Here is a 15,365-nt window from a genome sequence, read left to right as displayed (position 1 = left end):
TTGAAAGTGAACAAATTAAAAATCCCCAGGAGAAAACTAAATTAGATATCCTAAAAATTAAGGGAGAAATTAGTAAAATCAAATTAAAAGAACCATTGAACTAATAAATAAGACTAGAAGCTGGTATTTTGAAAAAAACAAACAAAATAGACAAATTACTGGTCAATCTAATAAAAAAAAGGAAAGAAGAAAAACAAATTAACAGTATCACAGATGAAAAGGGAGACCTCACCTCCAATGAAGAGGAAATTAAGGCAATCATTAAAAACTATGTTGCCCAATTACATGGCAATAAATATGCCAACCTAGGTGATATGGATGAATATTTACAAAAATATAAATTGCCTAGACTACCAGAAGAAGAAATAGAATTCTTAAATAATCCCATATCAGAAAAAGAAATCCAACAGGCCATCAAAGAACTCTCTAAGAAAAAATCCCCAGGGCCTGATGGATTCAAAATTCAAACATTCCAAAGAAGAGCTAATCCCAATACTATACAAACTATTTGACATAATAAGCAAATAAGGCATTCTACCAAATTCCTTTTATGACACAAATACGGTACAGATTCCAAAGCCAGGCAGGTCAAAAACAGAGAAAGAAAACTATAGAACAATCTCTGTAATGAACATAGATGCAAAAATCTTAAATAGGATACTAGCAAAAAGACTCCAGTAAGTCATCATGAGGTTTATTCATTATTATCAGGTGGTATTTATACCAGGAATGCAAGGATGGTTTAATATTAGGAAAACCATCCACATACTTGACCATATCAACAAGCAAACCAACAAAAAATCACATGATTATTTATCTCAGTAGATGCAGAAAAAGCCTTTGACAAAATACAACACTCATTCCTATTGAAAACAGTAGAAAGTATAGGAATAGAAGGGTTTTTCTTAAAAATAATAAACAGCATTTATCTAAAACCATCAGCCAACATCATCTGCAATGGGGATAAATTAGAAGCCTTCCCAATAAGATCAGGAGTAAAACAAGGATGCCCATTATTACCTCTATTATTTAACATTGTACTAGAAACACTAGCAGCAGCAATTATAGAAGAAAAAGAAATTGAAGGTATTAAAATTGGCAATGAGGAGACCAAGCTATTACTCTTTGTGGATGATATGATGGTCTACTTAAAGAATCCTAGAAAATGAATTAAAAAGCTAGTGGAAATAATCAACAACTTTAGCAAATTTGTAGGATACAAAATAAACCCACATAAGTCATCAGCATTTCTATATATCTCCAAGACTAAAGGTAAGGTTTTTAAAAAAAAATAAAATAAAATACCATTGTGGAAATTTAGCTTACTATTTTAAATTTTATGTTTCCATCATAGGTGTAGCCATCTTCATACATTTTTAGTTTGAGTCCAAGAGAATGGGGATTACTGATGGTTATCTATGGAAAAGAAAAAAAATTGTGTGTAAAGCAAATGGGCATAAAGAATATCACTTAGGGTAAGGAGTTATCCTCATTCATCAGAGTATAATTGTTCCTGGGTTGGTGCATAGCCTTCTTCATCTGATCTCTCTTATTTAATTATTAGGAACCTGTCAGGTTCCTAGAGCTATTTATACATCCCATTGGAGATGAATTAGGCAAAACCTCCAAATATTTGAGACCCCTAGGAACTCTGAGGGCACAGTATGTTTTCCTCAGTCATGTACAGATGACCAAATGATGACCCAAGAGACAATGGGACCAAAGCAAGGTAACATAGCAAAGATTTATTAGAGGAAAGAAGTGGAAAAAGGGAGTCCAGTGCCAGTAGAGGTGGCTATGGGGTCCCATCCAGGTGGGGAATCATGAGATATTATAGCATTAGGGGGCTTCAGGGGCAATACAATGCCAAGAGGTAGGGAGTCCCAGTCTCCAAGTTGCAGAATGTTGTTGGCAACCATTTTGTGGGCTTTCTGTTGCCTAAATGGAATCTGTTTATTTACTATTGTCTGGCTGAGGTCTCCAGGTTTATCATTCCCATCTTTTTCTTTGTAAAAGGAAAAAGAAAAGATGGGGATGGAAGATGCTTTGTTGTTGTTGTCTTTGAGATTTCATTGGTTGTTTTCTAGGGGAAGGGGATAGTTCTCAAGAGTCCATTGGTTGTTTTTTGGGGGGAGGGGATAGTTTTCAAGATTTCATTGCTTGTTTTCTGGGGGAGGGTGTGTTTTTCAGGAATGAAAAGTCCAGCTCTTCATTCATGCAGGATGTAGTCAAGTTATGCATTTGTTTCAGATCAAGGAACAGAAAGTCCCAAGGTTGTTGCTGGGGCTTTCTGTCCTGAGGTCTGTCACTGGTTGCGATTCAGGTTCTTTCTTCTGCCAGGTCAATAATGGATCAGGTCTGGCCAACAAGTATTGGAAATGGCTATCCAGGAAAAGGTTTAAGCTTAGGCCTGGAAGTTGAAGCTGGTTAAGGGCAGACAGGGGCTCTCCCAAAGCAGGCCAGCAAAGGAATAGGGATGGATGGGGCAAAGTTAAGGATAATGATTGAGGAAACCAAGAGGGCAAGATCTTTGCTGATATAATAAAAGTGAGATGGAATCAAGAAGAATAATTGCTGTTGGTGGTCTTTAGGGGGCTTCCCAGAACCATCCTGAACAGACCAATTTTAAATAGACCTGATCATCTTGGGGCAACAGGGCAGAGAATCTCCCTCTAACAAGGCAGTAACAATCTTCAAGACTTGAAGAAACTAATTAAGAGGCTTGGACTCCAAGGCCTACTTAATAATCCTTCAGGAAAATGCCCGAGTTCAAATGCTACTAGAAAGAAATTGCACACTAATCCATTGGGGAGACTGGACCAAGATGAAGTGCTTGTATCAGAAACAGACATTCCACAAATAATATAATATACTTACTATTGGGATCGGATTTTGAGTTGGTTGGGGTACCATCACACCATACAAGTGCAGGGTATCACTCATATCCAAAATATGCATTGTTTTATCGAAATTTCCTTGCAAAAGTTCTGCCTGTTTAGAAACGCAAACATAAGACCAAAAGAGACAGAGACAGAGACAGAGACAGAGACAGAGGGACAGAGAAAGAGAGAGAGAGAGAGAGAGAGAGAGAGAGAGAGAGAGAGAGAGAGAGAGAGAGAGAGAGAGAGAGAGAGAGAGAGAGAGAGAGAGAGAGAGAGAGAGATTTGGTAAATAAAGTATGACTGAAATCCTTTTCTACTTCCAAAGCTCAGTTCATGTGTCATGTTCCACTCCCCGCCATGAAGCTTACATATGATCCCCCTAGATCTAGAACATTTTATTCTCCTTTACCCCCCCCCCCAGCACATTCTACCTGCTGTTTAATAGCTAGTAATCATTTCAATAGCTCTTAGAAATTTACAAAATGCTTTCCATGTTATTTCATTTGATCCTCACCAAAACTGGGGTGGAGGGGAAGGAGGTTGATGCTATTATTATTCCAGGTTTATAATGAGCAAAGTGAGACTAAAGAAGTGCCGCAAAGTGTACCAGGGTCTCACAGTTAATAAGGTCCCATGTCAGGATTTGATCTGCCCTCTCCCCACCCTCCACTTCATATTACTTGCTCTTCAGGTCCACCTTCTAAGGGCAGTAACTCACACACAAAACTACACTCATCTCTATCAGCTCTGTGCCTTCCAGTTGGGCATCTCCCATGCCTGGAATGCATTACCTCTTAGATGCCCTATTTCCTTCAAGGCTCAGTGCAGGCACTGCCTCCTACAGGAAGGCTTTCTTTCCCATTCATTCCAGCTGCTAGTGCCTATTCTTCCCTGCCCCCAAAGAGATCTATTTTTAAATCTATTTTTATATAATGTATATATATATATATGTATATATATATATATATATATATATATATAAAATCTCTCCTTCACTTCATTAGATTGTAAGCTTCTAGAAGACAACAATGGTTTTACTTTTTTCTCTGTATACTCAGTACTTAGAACCATAAAGGCTTGTTGATTGATTACAGACTCTTTAGTTTAGACCCCAGTAGAAGCCTTATGCACCCCAGGCTCTGGAGTGGAATAGGCAGCAGTTAATTTACATTTAAAATCTACACTGACCTTTTCTCTTTTCTTGAAGGATAAACCAGAGATGTAAAGTCAATTGAATAAGCCACTACATTACATTACAAAATATAATTGGACTAGGTTACTCTCCCACAACTGTTAATACAAGATAACAGATAATAGAATTGAAGAATTGTGGAGCTAAAAGGAACTTTAAAAATCATTTTCAGAAAGAGAGAAAATAAAGAAAACCAGAGATCAATTTCTCTAATGAACATTAATGCAAATTTTTAAAATAAAAATCTAATAAGGAGATTATAGCAATACTATATCACAAAGATCATACACTATAACCAGGTGAGATTTATATATGACTTGTTCAACATTAGGAAAGCTATCAGCATACCAACTACGTCAATAACAAAACCAACAGAAACCATATGATTATATGAAGAGAGGTAGAAAAGGTTTTTGACAAAATATAACATCCATTTCTATTAAATACACTAAAGAGAATAGAATTAAATGGAGTTTTCCTTAAAATGATAAGTAGTACCTATCTAAAACCATCAGCAAGCACCAGCTGTAATGGGGACAAGCTAGAAGCTTGCCAAATAAGGTCAAGGAATGAAGCAAGGATGTCCATTATCCTTAGAGGTATAATTGTTAAGTAGAGGTATTGCTGGATGAAAGAGCATAGTTCCAAATTGCTCTCCAGAATGATTGGATCAAATCACAACTTCACCAGCAGTGCATTAGTGTCCTAATTTTCTGTCATCCCCTCCAACACTTATTTTCCATTTTTGTCGTCCTGGCCAACCTGATGGGACGAGGTGGTACTTCAGAGTTGTTTTCATTAGCATTTCTCTGATTAAGAGTGATTTAGAGAATGTTTTTCATATGTTTATTGATAGCTTTTGATTTCATCTGAAAACTGCCTGTTCATATCCTTTGACCATTTCTCAAATGTAGAATAACTAATTTTTTTTATAAAGCTGGCTCAGTTCTATATATATTTGGGACATGAAATCTTTTTTCTTCCAGATGAATTTAGTTTGATTGGTATGGCACTGAATAGGTAGATTAATTTAGGTAGGATTGTCATTTTTATTATGCTAGCTTGGACTATCCATGAGCAATTAGTATTTTTCTAGTTGTTTAGTTCTTTGTAATTGTGTTCATACAGTTCTCAAGTTTCTCTTGGCAAGTAGATTTCTAAGCATTTTATATTTTCTACAGCAGCTTTAAATGGAATTTCTTTTTCTATATCCCCTGCTACTGAGCTTTCTTAGTATTTGATGATTTATATGGGTTTATTTTCTACCCTGCACCTTTGTTAAAGTGTTAATTATTTCAACTAATTTCTTTTTGTTCATTCTCTAGGATTCTCTCAGCATGCCATCATATCATCTGCAAAGAGTAATAGTTTTGTTTCTTCATTGCCTAGTCTAATTCCTTCAATTTTCCCCCTTCTTTTATTGCTATAGCTAGCATTTCCACATTGAATAATGTGCTATAAGAAATGAGAAGCAAGTTGTTTTCAGAAAAAAGCTGGAATGATGTACAGGAACTGATGCAGAGTGAAATAACAGAATTGGGAGAACATTGTACACAATAACAGCAATACTAGATGATGATTATCAGTGAAAACTTGGCTCCTCTCAGCAATGCAACGATCTGAGACAACTCTGAAAGACTTAGGATAGGTAATGCTCTTCACTTACAGAGAAAGAACTGTTGAAGTCATATTTCACATCAGTGTATTTATGATTTTATTTGGGGATTTTGGTTATGTATAAGCAATGACCAATTTGGAAGTGTGCTTTGCACGACAATAACATTTTGAAAAAAAAAAGGATTGCTTTTATTATGTAAAATGTTCACGTTTTGCTCATTTAATTTTGCATCAGTTCATGCAAGTCCTTCCAGGTTTTCCGTCCTGCTCATCATTTCTTATAGCACAATAGCATTCCACTACAATCATATACCACAACTTGTTCAGCCATTCCCTATTTAAAGGACAAACCCTCAATTTCTAATTTTTTGCTACTACAAAAAGAGCTATAATAAACATTTTCAAAGAAATAGGTGCTTTTCTCTTTAAAAAAAATACTCTTTGGATGTTGACCCAGTAGTGGCATTACTGGATCAAAGGGTATGCACAGTTTTATAGCACTGTGCCCTCCAGAATGGTTGGGTCAGTTCACAATTCTACTAACAATGCATTAGTGTCCCAATTTAACAGCAATACTTTTTGATGAACAACTATGAATGACCTACTTATTTTCAGCAATACATTTATCTAAAGCCATCCAAGAGACTCATGATAAAAAATGCCATCTTCCTCCAGAGAAAGAACTGATAGAATCTGAATGCAGACAAAAACACATCTCCTCCTAAGTTTTACATGATTGCATATGTAAAATCAATATCTTATTGATTACCATTTCAAGGTGGGGAGAGTGAGGAAAAAAATTTGGAATTGAGAATTTTTAAATGATTGTCTAAAATTGTTTTTACAAGTAATTTGGGGGAAATAAAGTATTTTAAAAAATTAAATAATGGCACAAACTAAAGGGCTAAAAATTACCCCTTACATAACATTATAAACTCTAATTAGATTAGGGTTACTCTCCTTTCTTCACTAACAGAAAGAAACTGGTAATATAGGATAACAGATTTGCAGAATTTTAGAAATGGAAGGAACTTTAAAGATCATTTACATGGTGTGACATGGACAAGTCACTTAACCTCTTATTGTCTAGCCCTTACCATTTTTCTGCATTGGAACCAATACATAGCATTGATTTTAAGACAGAAGGTAAGCGTTTTAAAACAAAACAATCATTTGAAAGAATGAAAACAGAGAAAGAAAACCAATTTTCCTAATGAATATTGATGTAAAATTTTTTTAATTTCCCTCCAATTACATGTAACAATAGTTTCCACATCACAAAAGCAAACTCCTGGCTGATAAAGGTCTAATTTCTCAAGTATATGGTGACCTGAGCCAATTTATAAGAATACAAATCATTCCCCAGTTGAAAGTCAAAGGATATGAATAAGTAGTTTTCAGAAGAAGAAATCCAAGCTATCTCTGCTCTAGGACTGCCCAGAAGGCAGTTAGTCAATTCTGATTCATTACTCACTATCACACACATGGGTCACTGACCTCCTACTTCATGATTAAGTGAGATATTTGCACTTTTTGGTGATTAGATCTAAATGGGCAGATCTTCATACTTAACTTTTAAGTACCGTGTTTGCACTTTTTGTGATTGAATCTAAAAATAGGCAGGTCTCCATACTTAACTTTTAAGTAGGGTGTTTACACTTATGGGGATTAAAATCTAAAAATAGACATGAGTTAAAATTCAAATCTTCACAATCAGGGAAGAGATAAGTAACTTCATTGTTACACAATTGGGGGAGAGCCAAATCGAATCTTCACACTTTCCAATATTCTGACAATTCTTATATTGTTTCTTCTTGATCTATCCACATCAGTTGTTTTTGTAATATTTCATATTCTCTTCTATTATTTCATTCTTTTTATTTTGTTCCCTTTGAAGTCATTAAGTTCCCTTGTCCAATCCTAGTTCTTAATGAATGTTTTTCTTCAGTGAGCTTCTGTATCTCTTTTTCCATTTGGGTCATCATAATTTTCTTGATTTTCTTGAATTGCTCTCTTTTTTTCCCCTAATTTTTTTCTCAATTTCTCTCATTTGCTTTTTGAGTTCTTTTAAAAAGCTCTTCCGAAAGCTCTTTTTTTTTTCTTTTTAACATTTTTCTTTGCTGTTTTAGAAGTAGATATTTTTACTTCATTGTCCAAAGTTTGTACCTGGGCCTTCTCTGTCCCCATAATAGCTATAGTTGGTGTCTTTCTCCTTTGCTTACTTATTTTTAAAAAAATGTTAGTGGCCAACCCAGTAGGCTTAATTATGAATTTTATACTAGAGTCCCAGGGTTCCTAGGACATAGGGAATGGTGCCCCAGGTTTCAGGATTTTTTGTGTTTGTTATTTCTTGGGCTCTATTTAGTTCTTCCAAGTTATATAATCCAGGGTTAGATGTAATCCCTTGTTTTCCTACTCAATCTCCACTTTGTGATTGATCTCAGATACTCCAACCAGGGCCCCCTCCCCTGTCTCTACAAGCTGCTGCAGGCAGACAGCTCACTTCTCCCCCTGTGATGGCAGCCAGAGTTGTTTTAATTTGCATTTCTCTAAATAATAGTGATTCAGAACATTTTTTGAACAACTATATATAGAGATTTAATTATTTTATCTGAGAACTGCCTGTTCATATCCTTTGACCATTTATCACTAGAGGTATGACTTTTATTCTTATATATATATATATATATATATATATATATATATATATATATATGACTCATTTCTCTATATATCTGATAAATTAGGCTTTTATTAAAGAAATTTAAAATTTTTTTCTTGCACCAATATGATTATTGTGTATTACTCTCCATATTATTTTCCTCTGTTTAGTTTCTGATCACCTCCCCTAATTTGCTCTCTTTTCTATCAGCCCTGCCTGCTTCTGTTATTTCATTCCCCTCCTACTTTCTTGAAAGGTAAGATAGATTTCTATGCCCAACTTATAGTGTATGTTCTTCCCTTACTGAGAAAATTCTGATGAGAGTAAGGTTCACATGCTCTTCTCCCCACTTCCCCCATCTTCCCCTCTACTGTAAAAATTCTTTCATACCTCTTTTATGTGAGATAATTTACTGTAGAGTCCTGATAAGCAGGGTCTACAAAGAGGGGGTTGTCCTTTGTGATAGGAACCCGAGGAGAGATAGGGAATCGGGGAGCCAGGGTGAAGAATGACAGACACGGACAAGTCAGAGTTTGAATAGGGCAGGCAAACCCCTATCATTTTCTCCTTGAGAGGAAAATATGAGGATCAATGGATTACGAGCTAGAGGAGAAGATTAGGGCAGAGAATGTATAGCCGAGAGCGGCTGGAGCCTCAGGGGAGGAAGAGATTCAGAGAGAGAGAGAAAGAGGAAGAGGATCAGGAGCAGAGCAGAGATCCAAGAAAGGGGAGAGGAAGTTCAAGAGAAGGATCTCGAGGTTGCCTCTGAATTTATTCCTGTCTGGCTTGTGTGGTACTCCCAAGCACATAGCAATCACATCACAAAGCATAGATAATCATGATTTGGAGGCAAGGTAGAGGTAACGCCTTTGGGCGTGTAGATTACAAACCACGCTTTCCCAGGAGAATTGACTCTGAGCATGTTAATGAGTTTGTCCTAGGCAAGGGCTGCATGGCCATATCAAGGTTACATTCACAAACATCATTGGTATAACCTTATGCCTGAAGACACAGTAATCATACAATCATTCATGATTCATAGATGTGAATATGCTTGGAATGCTACATTTACCCCCATTTTATTTCACCCTTCCCCCTCTTCCCAATGCATTCCTCTTGATCATACCTTAATTTAATTTTATTTTTCTATTATGCCATCATAACACCCTTGCCCTCTGTGTATAAATACTCCTAACTGTCCTAAAGATAATGATAATGATAATGTAGGAGTTACAAGAATCATCTTCCCATGTAGGTATGTAAATAGCTTAACCTTACTGAATGTCTTTTGATTTCTTTTTGCCATTTACCTTTTATGCTTCTCTTGAGTTTTATATTTGAGAGTCATATTTTCCATTTAGCTATGGTCTTTTAATCAGGAATGTTTAAAAGTCCTCTATTTGATTGCATACACATTTTTTCCCTGAAGGATTATGTTCTGCTGAATAAGTGATTCTGGGTTGAAATCCTAGCTTTCTGTTCTCTGGAATATCACAATCCAGGTCCTCTGATTCTTTAATGTAGAAGCTGCTAATTCTTGTGTTATTTTAACTGTGGCTCCATGCTACTTGAATTGTTTCTTTTTGGCTGCTTGCAATATTTTCTCCTTGATATGAGAATTCTGGAATTTTGCTATGACATTCCTGGAATAACTTTTGGGGACCTTTGGTTCTAGAATTATTTTTCTATAAAAAGGGAAGTTTTCCTTGACAATCTCTTGAAAGATGATGTCTAATCTCTTTTTTTGATCATGGTTTTTAGGTAGTCCAATAATTCTTAGATTATCTTCTGGATTTATTTTCTAGGTCATTTGTTTTTCCAATGAGACATTTCATATTTCTTCTACTTTATCATTCTTTTGACTTTGATTGTTTTTTGATGTCTCATGGGGTCATTGGCTTCCACTTGTCCAATTTTAATTTTTAAGACATGGCTTTCTTGAGTGAGCTTTTATACCTCCCTTTTCCATTTGACCAATTCTATTTTTAAAGAGTTCTTTTCCTCAGTGAATTCTTGTCCCTCTTTTTCCATATGACCAATTCTTCAGTGAATTTTTGTATATTCTTTTCCATTTCACCAATTCGGCTTTTAAGGAGCTCTTCAGTGGCTTTTTGTGCCTCTTACCAATTGGTCTTTTGTTTTTAAGATAGTAATTTCATTTTTTGTGCCTCCTTTACCAAGCTATTGGCTTTCTTCATGATTTTCCTATATCACTCTCATTTTTTTCTTAATTTTCCCCCCTGCCTTTCATTTGATTTTTAAAATCCTTTTTGAGCTCCTCTGTTAATTCTTTTTGGGCGTAAGAGCAATTCATATTTTTCTTGACAGACTTGGATGCAACAGTATTGACTTTATTGCCTTCATGTGAGTTTGTGTTTTGGTCTTTGCTGTCACCAAAATAACTTTCTATGTTGTTTCTTTTCTTTTCGGTTCATTTCCCAAACTTTTTATTTTCTTTTAATTAAAAAAAAAACTATTAAATTTGGACTCCATAACTGTGGTAAAGAGTTTCAGGTTCTTTGCCAGTTCAGCCAGCCATTCTTCTCCAGAGAGAGATTCTTCTGACTGTCCTCAAGAGCCTCTCCCAAGAGACTCCTTAGAGACTGTTTCTTCAGAGCCTCCTTAGAGCACTCTCCTTCTAACAGCCTTCTTAGAGACTGTTTTCAAGAGACTGTCTCTCTTCAACAGACTGTCCTTTTCTTATATAGGGGGTTTTCTCCTATGTCGCCTCCCCTAAGTTCTTCCATCTACCAATCACAGTAGACGTTTTCCAAAGGACAGCCCATTCTGAATTCAAAACTGAGTAGACTAATCCTTTTAGTAATCCACACCTGAGTAGGCTAGAATCTCTGTGTAAGTTTTTTCCTCTTTGCTCCTTATAAGTTCACAAGTTGCCTGACCTTTATAGGTACTTAGCACCCCTTTGTATTAATTCTAAAAATAGGCATGGCTTAAGTATGGGTTTAAGTATTTTTCATTGTTCAGCAAGGAGTTTTCTCCCCTAAAGCAGGCTTAAGTATGGGTGGAGTAGAGGTCTTCACATTTTTGATCTAAGTAGAGTTCTCACTGTCCAAATGGGGAATGGTCCCAATAGGGAATTGTCCCAATGAAAAATTCCCCAATGGGGAATTTTTAAAATATTCACAAGTCTGAGAAATTTCAAGATTCACACTGCTTAGTGCTCTACTTCTACCCTGGTGTACTAGATCTTTCATGCCAACTTTCTAAATTGTTTTGGGATGAAAAATTATCTCACCCTGGCTTTTTGTGGATTATGCTGCTCCACAATTCACTTTTAGTTATTATATCATAGTTTTTTAGAGGATGATTTGATAGAGATCAGGTGGGTCTGTGTACCTTCTCCACCATATTGGTTCTACCCCTCAGTCTGATAACTTACATGAATTCTCCTTGACTTGTTTTCTAGGTCTATTTTTTACATATGTCTTTAATTTTCTTTTTGGTATTTTCTCCTGATCTTTTGATTGTCTTTTAATATGTCTTGACCTATTGAGAATTTTTTTTTTCTGTTTTGCTCATTCTAATTTGCAAGGCATTCAATTCTTGGGTGATGTTCGCAAGTGTTATTTTTTCCTTTCCATTCTTTGTTTTCTAGATTTTCTATTCCATCTCTCTTGTTTAATTTCTTCATGGTAATCCTGAAGTCCTTTGCCCAGGACATTTTTTTGTGAAATCATTGTACTGCTTGGGATTTACCACTTGGGAGTTACTGAAACCAAAGTATTTCCTCACAGTATTCAGAATATGAGGATACGAGTATGCTAATCCACCTCAGTATCTAGGCTAAGCCCTACTCTTGAGTTTTGATTCCACAAAATGGTGGTACCCAATCCCCAGTATAGTTGCTTAGACTAGGCCTCTTCTTCCTGAGTGTGTTTAGAGGCAAGCTGCTTTAGTATGAGTGGGATATAATCTGTGTCTTTCTCATAAGAAGTGTTTCACCCCAATATTTTCAAGAACCTAGATCAAAATTAATATTTTACCTTCCATTTAGAATACCACCCCCTCCTTCTCTAAAAACAAAACCCATGGCCTGTCCACGTCAAATTTCAAAGGCCTTGAGGAGTGGAATAGTTAACTTACTTATCTTTTAGAGATGTCAAAGAAGATTCCTGTTATGACCAGCTTCTAGCCAGAACAAAGGAAGGGAGGTAGAGGAGGGGGTACTTTCTATGAGTAGAAGACCCTATAAATTGGGTCTCTGAACTCAATACTTTGACATCCCTCAAGCATTCAAAGCAGGGAATGTCCCTTTAGCAAAAGAATAAACTGCTATCTTATACTTTGACCTTTGAACTCCAGATCTGAGAATTTACTGCAGTGGTAGGGTCCACTGTTTGACCCAGTCCCACTCAAGTATTAGATTCTTCCCAGAAATTCCCTCTTATTGAAGGGTTCATTGATTTCCCTGCCATAGACTCTTCCTAGAGTTTCCATCCTGCTTTTCTGCTGGTCTTAGAGGTTCCTACCATCCTTTGTAAGACCTACTTACCAAAGGGGAATAACCCTATAGTCTTTTTTATCCTAGAGTCATCCCCTATTTCCCTCTCATTTCCGCCCTATTTCAGGACCTCCTAGGCACACATTCTTTGTTCCTTGCCTGTTTTGCAAAATTCAAATCACGATAGCCCATTTGACTCAGTTGAGGCCTCCTTCTGGTCAAAGGCAGAATCTCCAGACTGACTTTTTTTCCAGAATGTTACAACAAAAAACACAAAGACAGAAATGATTAAATTAATTATGAATTGGTCTTGCCTTTTCCCCAGAACTTAGAGAGGACAATCAAACCTAAAGTACCTTTCCAATCATGTTAGCCTCTAGCTATTGTGTGAACTCACTAAACCTGGCTGTTGTTCCCCTGCTTTCTAAAATCTATTAAATGATCCCCTGGCCATCAAACTCCCCAATAAATCTTTAACTTTATTGGAGTGCCTTTGTAATTCTTTAGGTGGAAAATTCTTGTGAAACAGAATAGCTCTTCCCATAACAATAGCACCCAGATTTTTAAATGAAAAACTAAATGAGATACAGATGGAAATAGATTACAAAATAATAATAGGGTTGGACTTTAATTTTCCCCTCTCAGAACTAGATTAATATAACAAAAAAAATAAGAAAGATGGCAAGATTAATAGAACTTTAGATGAGTTAAATGAGATTTTTAGAGAGCCCCCCCCCCACACCTATATGAGGTTATTGGCAGATCTAAGCCTGAGTATACACATAATCCAAACAAAGTTTCTGGTGAGACAACAATGGCTTAAAGAGCATAAACATTTCACAGAAATCTTACTTCAACACTCCTCATACTATGGAGGAAATGCTGCATCTTTGAGGGGCAGTGGCACTGGAACAGAAGATCCACTGGGTATGACCAAGTTGGAAAGACTTGTTTTGGAAAGATTATGGTCCTGGCAATAGATTATTTCTGCTGCTTAAGGACCAATCTAGCAAAATATTGTCCTGGTAATATGTGATAACTAAGATCCAGATGGGCTAACGTGATCAAATTAAATGTTGATAGGAATATGGAGAAATAGGCCTAATATTATATTGCTGGAGCAGTTGTGAATTTTTTTTTAGAAAACAAAATGTAAATATACATTACGAGCTCTAAAGCTGTTTGTACTAATTGATCTAAAGATTCCATTACTAAGGTTAGGCCCTAAGGGCATTACTGACAGGGTAAAAAGCTGTGTATGTATAAAAATAATTAAATTAAATTAAAAATAAAAAAATAAAAATTATTTTTTCAGTTACATGTAGAAACAATTTTTGACAATTGTTTTTTGACATTCTGACCATTTCTGATTCAGATTCTCTCTCTCCTTCCCTCTCCCTCCTCAGGTAGTAAGTAGTCTGACATAGATTATACCAGTACTTTCATATGATACATATTTCCATATTTCTCATGCCATGACAGAAGACACATCTCACAAATACAACAAAAAACTCCCAAAGGAAATAAAATGAAGGATGGTATGCTTTGATTTACTGGCCCCTCTATTAAGGGACCAAATGAGATTTTATGGAATGAAACATATGGTATATTCCATAGAACCTCATGTCATCATTCATCATGTCAGGATGTCTCAACAGTGAGGAAGAGCAAACTCACATTTCCTTACAACTAACACAGTTGATTAAATGAAAAATAAAGTCGTTGTTGATAAATAGGGATAAGAAACCTAAGGATACATTTTTAAAACAATGAACACAAACTACATTATTTCATACCTTGCAAGTTTTTAAGCCAATCTCAGATTGTTGGAGCAACTTCTGTATATTAATGATACATATGTGGAAATCATAGGCCTGAAAAACTGGATCTTTAATTGGAGTCACCACAAAAATGAATCCAACACCTATAAACATCAAGGCTGTATTGTTTATGTCAATATCTTCTGGTGTAACCTAAGGGGAAAACAGTGGCTAAACTTAGATGAATTCCATTCATGCTAAAGATTAAGACATCACTTGGGAGAGTGAGAGGTAAATAATATGAAGGGACTTAGAAATGTTGTTAATGCATTAGTTCTTTTTCAGCTGAATATAATTCTCAGCTAATGCAATTAAAAACAATACACCATAACATTAAGTATTTAATTTACTGACAGAAAGAATGCTTTAGGAATAAGTGGATTCTAAGAGGGAAAATACGACCCAAAACCCATGCCACAGCTTCTCCAGGTATCTGATTTACAACATAATAGCTTAGGCAAAGGGAATGGTCTGGGAAACAGAAAGGTTAAGTCTTTGCCTTCCTCAGTTTTTTGAAAGATTAAACTCCTGCACATAGTACAGATAGAAATTTAATAAAGGAGTAAGCTGAAGCAGATCTTAAAGCAAAATTGCATTTATTAGCAAGGGCATGGTACCCGTCAATAAATATGTCAGAGGCTTGCCTCTGTTCATGCCAAAGACCCAGAGCAAATAGACAGTTCCCTCCTTATAGGGCTTTGGAGAGTATAGAACAAAGCATAGAGCGGGG

General features: G+C 36.0%; 1 protein-coding gene across 12 annotated transcripts in view; it reads right to left on the bottom strand.

Annotated features, from left to right (window-relative positions):
- CATSPERD (cation channel sperm associated auxiliary subunit delta) overlaps positions 1–15,365 on the bottom strand; it is a 146,558-nt gene that overhangs the window by 35,370 nt on the left and 95,823 nt on the right. For 11 of the 12 annotated variants that reach the window (XM_056822502.1, XM_056822500.1, XM_056822501.1 and 8 more), the window contains 3 exons: positions 14,612–14,788; positions 2,878–2,991; positions 1,327–1,416 (listed from right to left, as the gene is read on the bottom strand). In XM_056822502.1, coding sequence (XP_056678480.1) covers positions 1,327–1,416; positions 2,878–2,991; positions 14,612–14,788 — 381 coding nt within the window. The remainder of the gene's footprint in view (positions 1–1,326; positions 1,417–2,877; positions 2,992–14,611; positions 14,789–15,365) is intronic. The other variant, XM_056822496.1, reaches the window with a different exon arrangement.

Source organism: Monodelphis domestica, chromosome 3 (assembly GCF_027887165.1).
Source record: "Monodelphis domestica isolate mMonDom1 chromosome 3, mMonDom1.pri, whole genome shotgun sequence".
In the NCBI taxonomy this organism is placed as follows: Eukaryota; Metazoa; Chordata; class Mammalia; order Didelphimorphia; family Didelphidae; genus Monodelphis; species Monodelphis domestica.
This window is presented reverse-complemented; position numbering and strand designations above follow the sequence as displayed.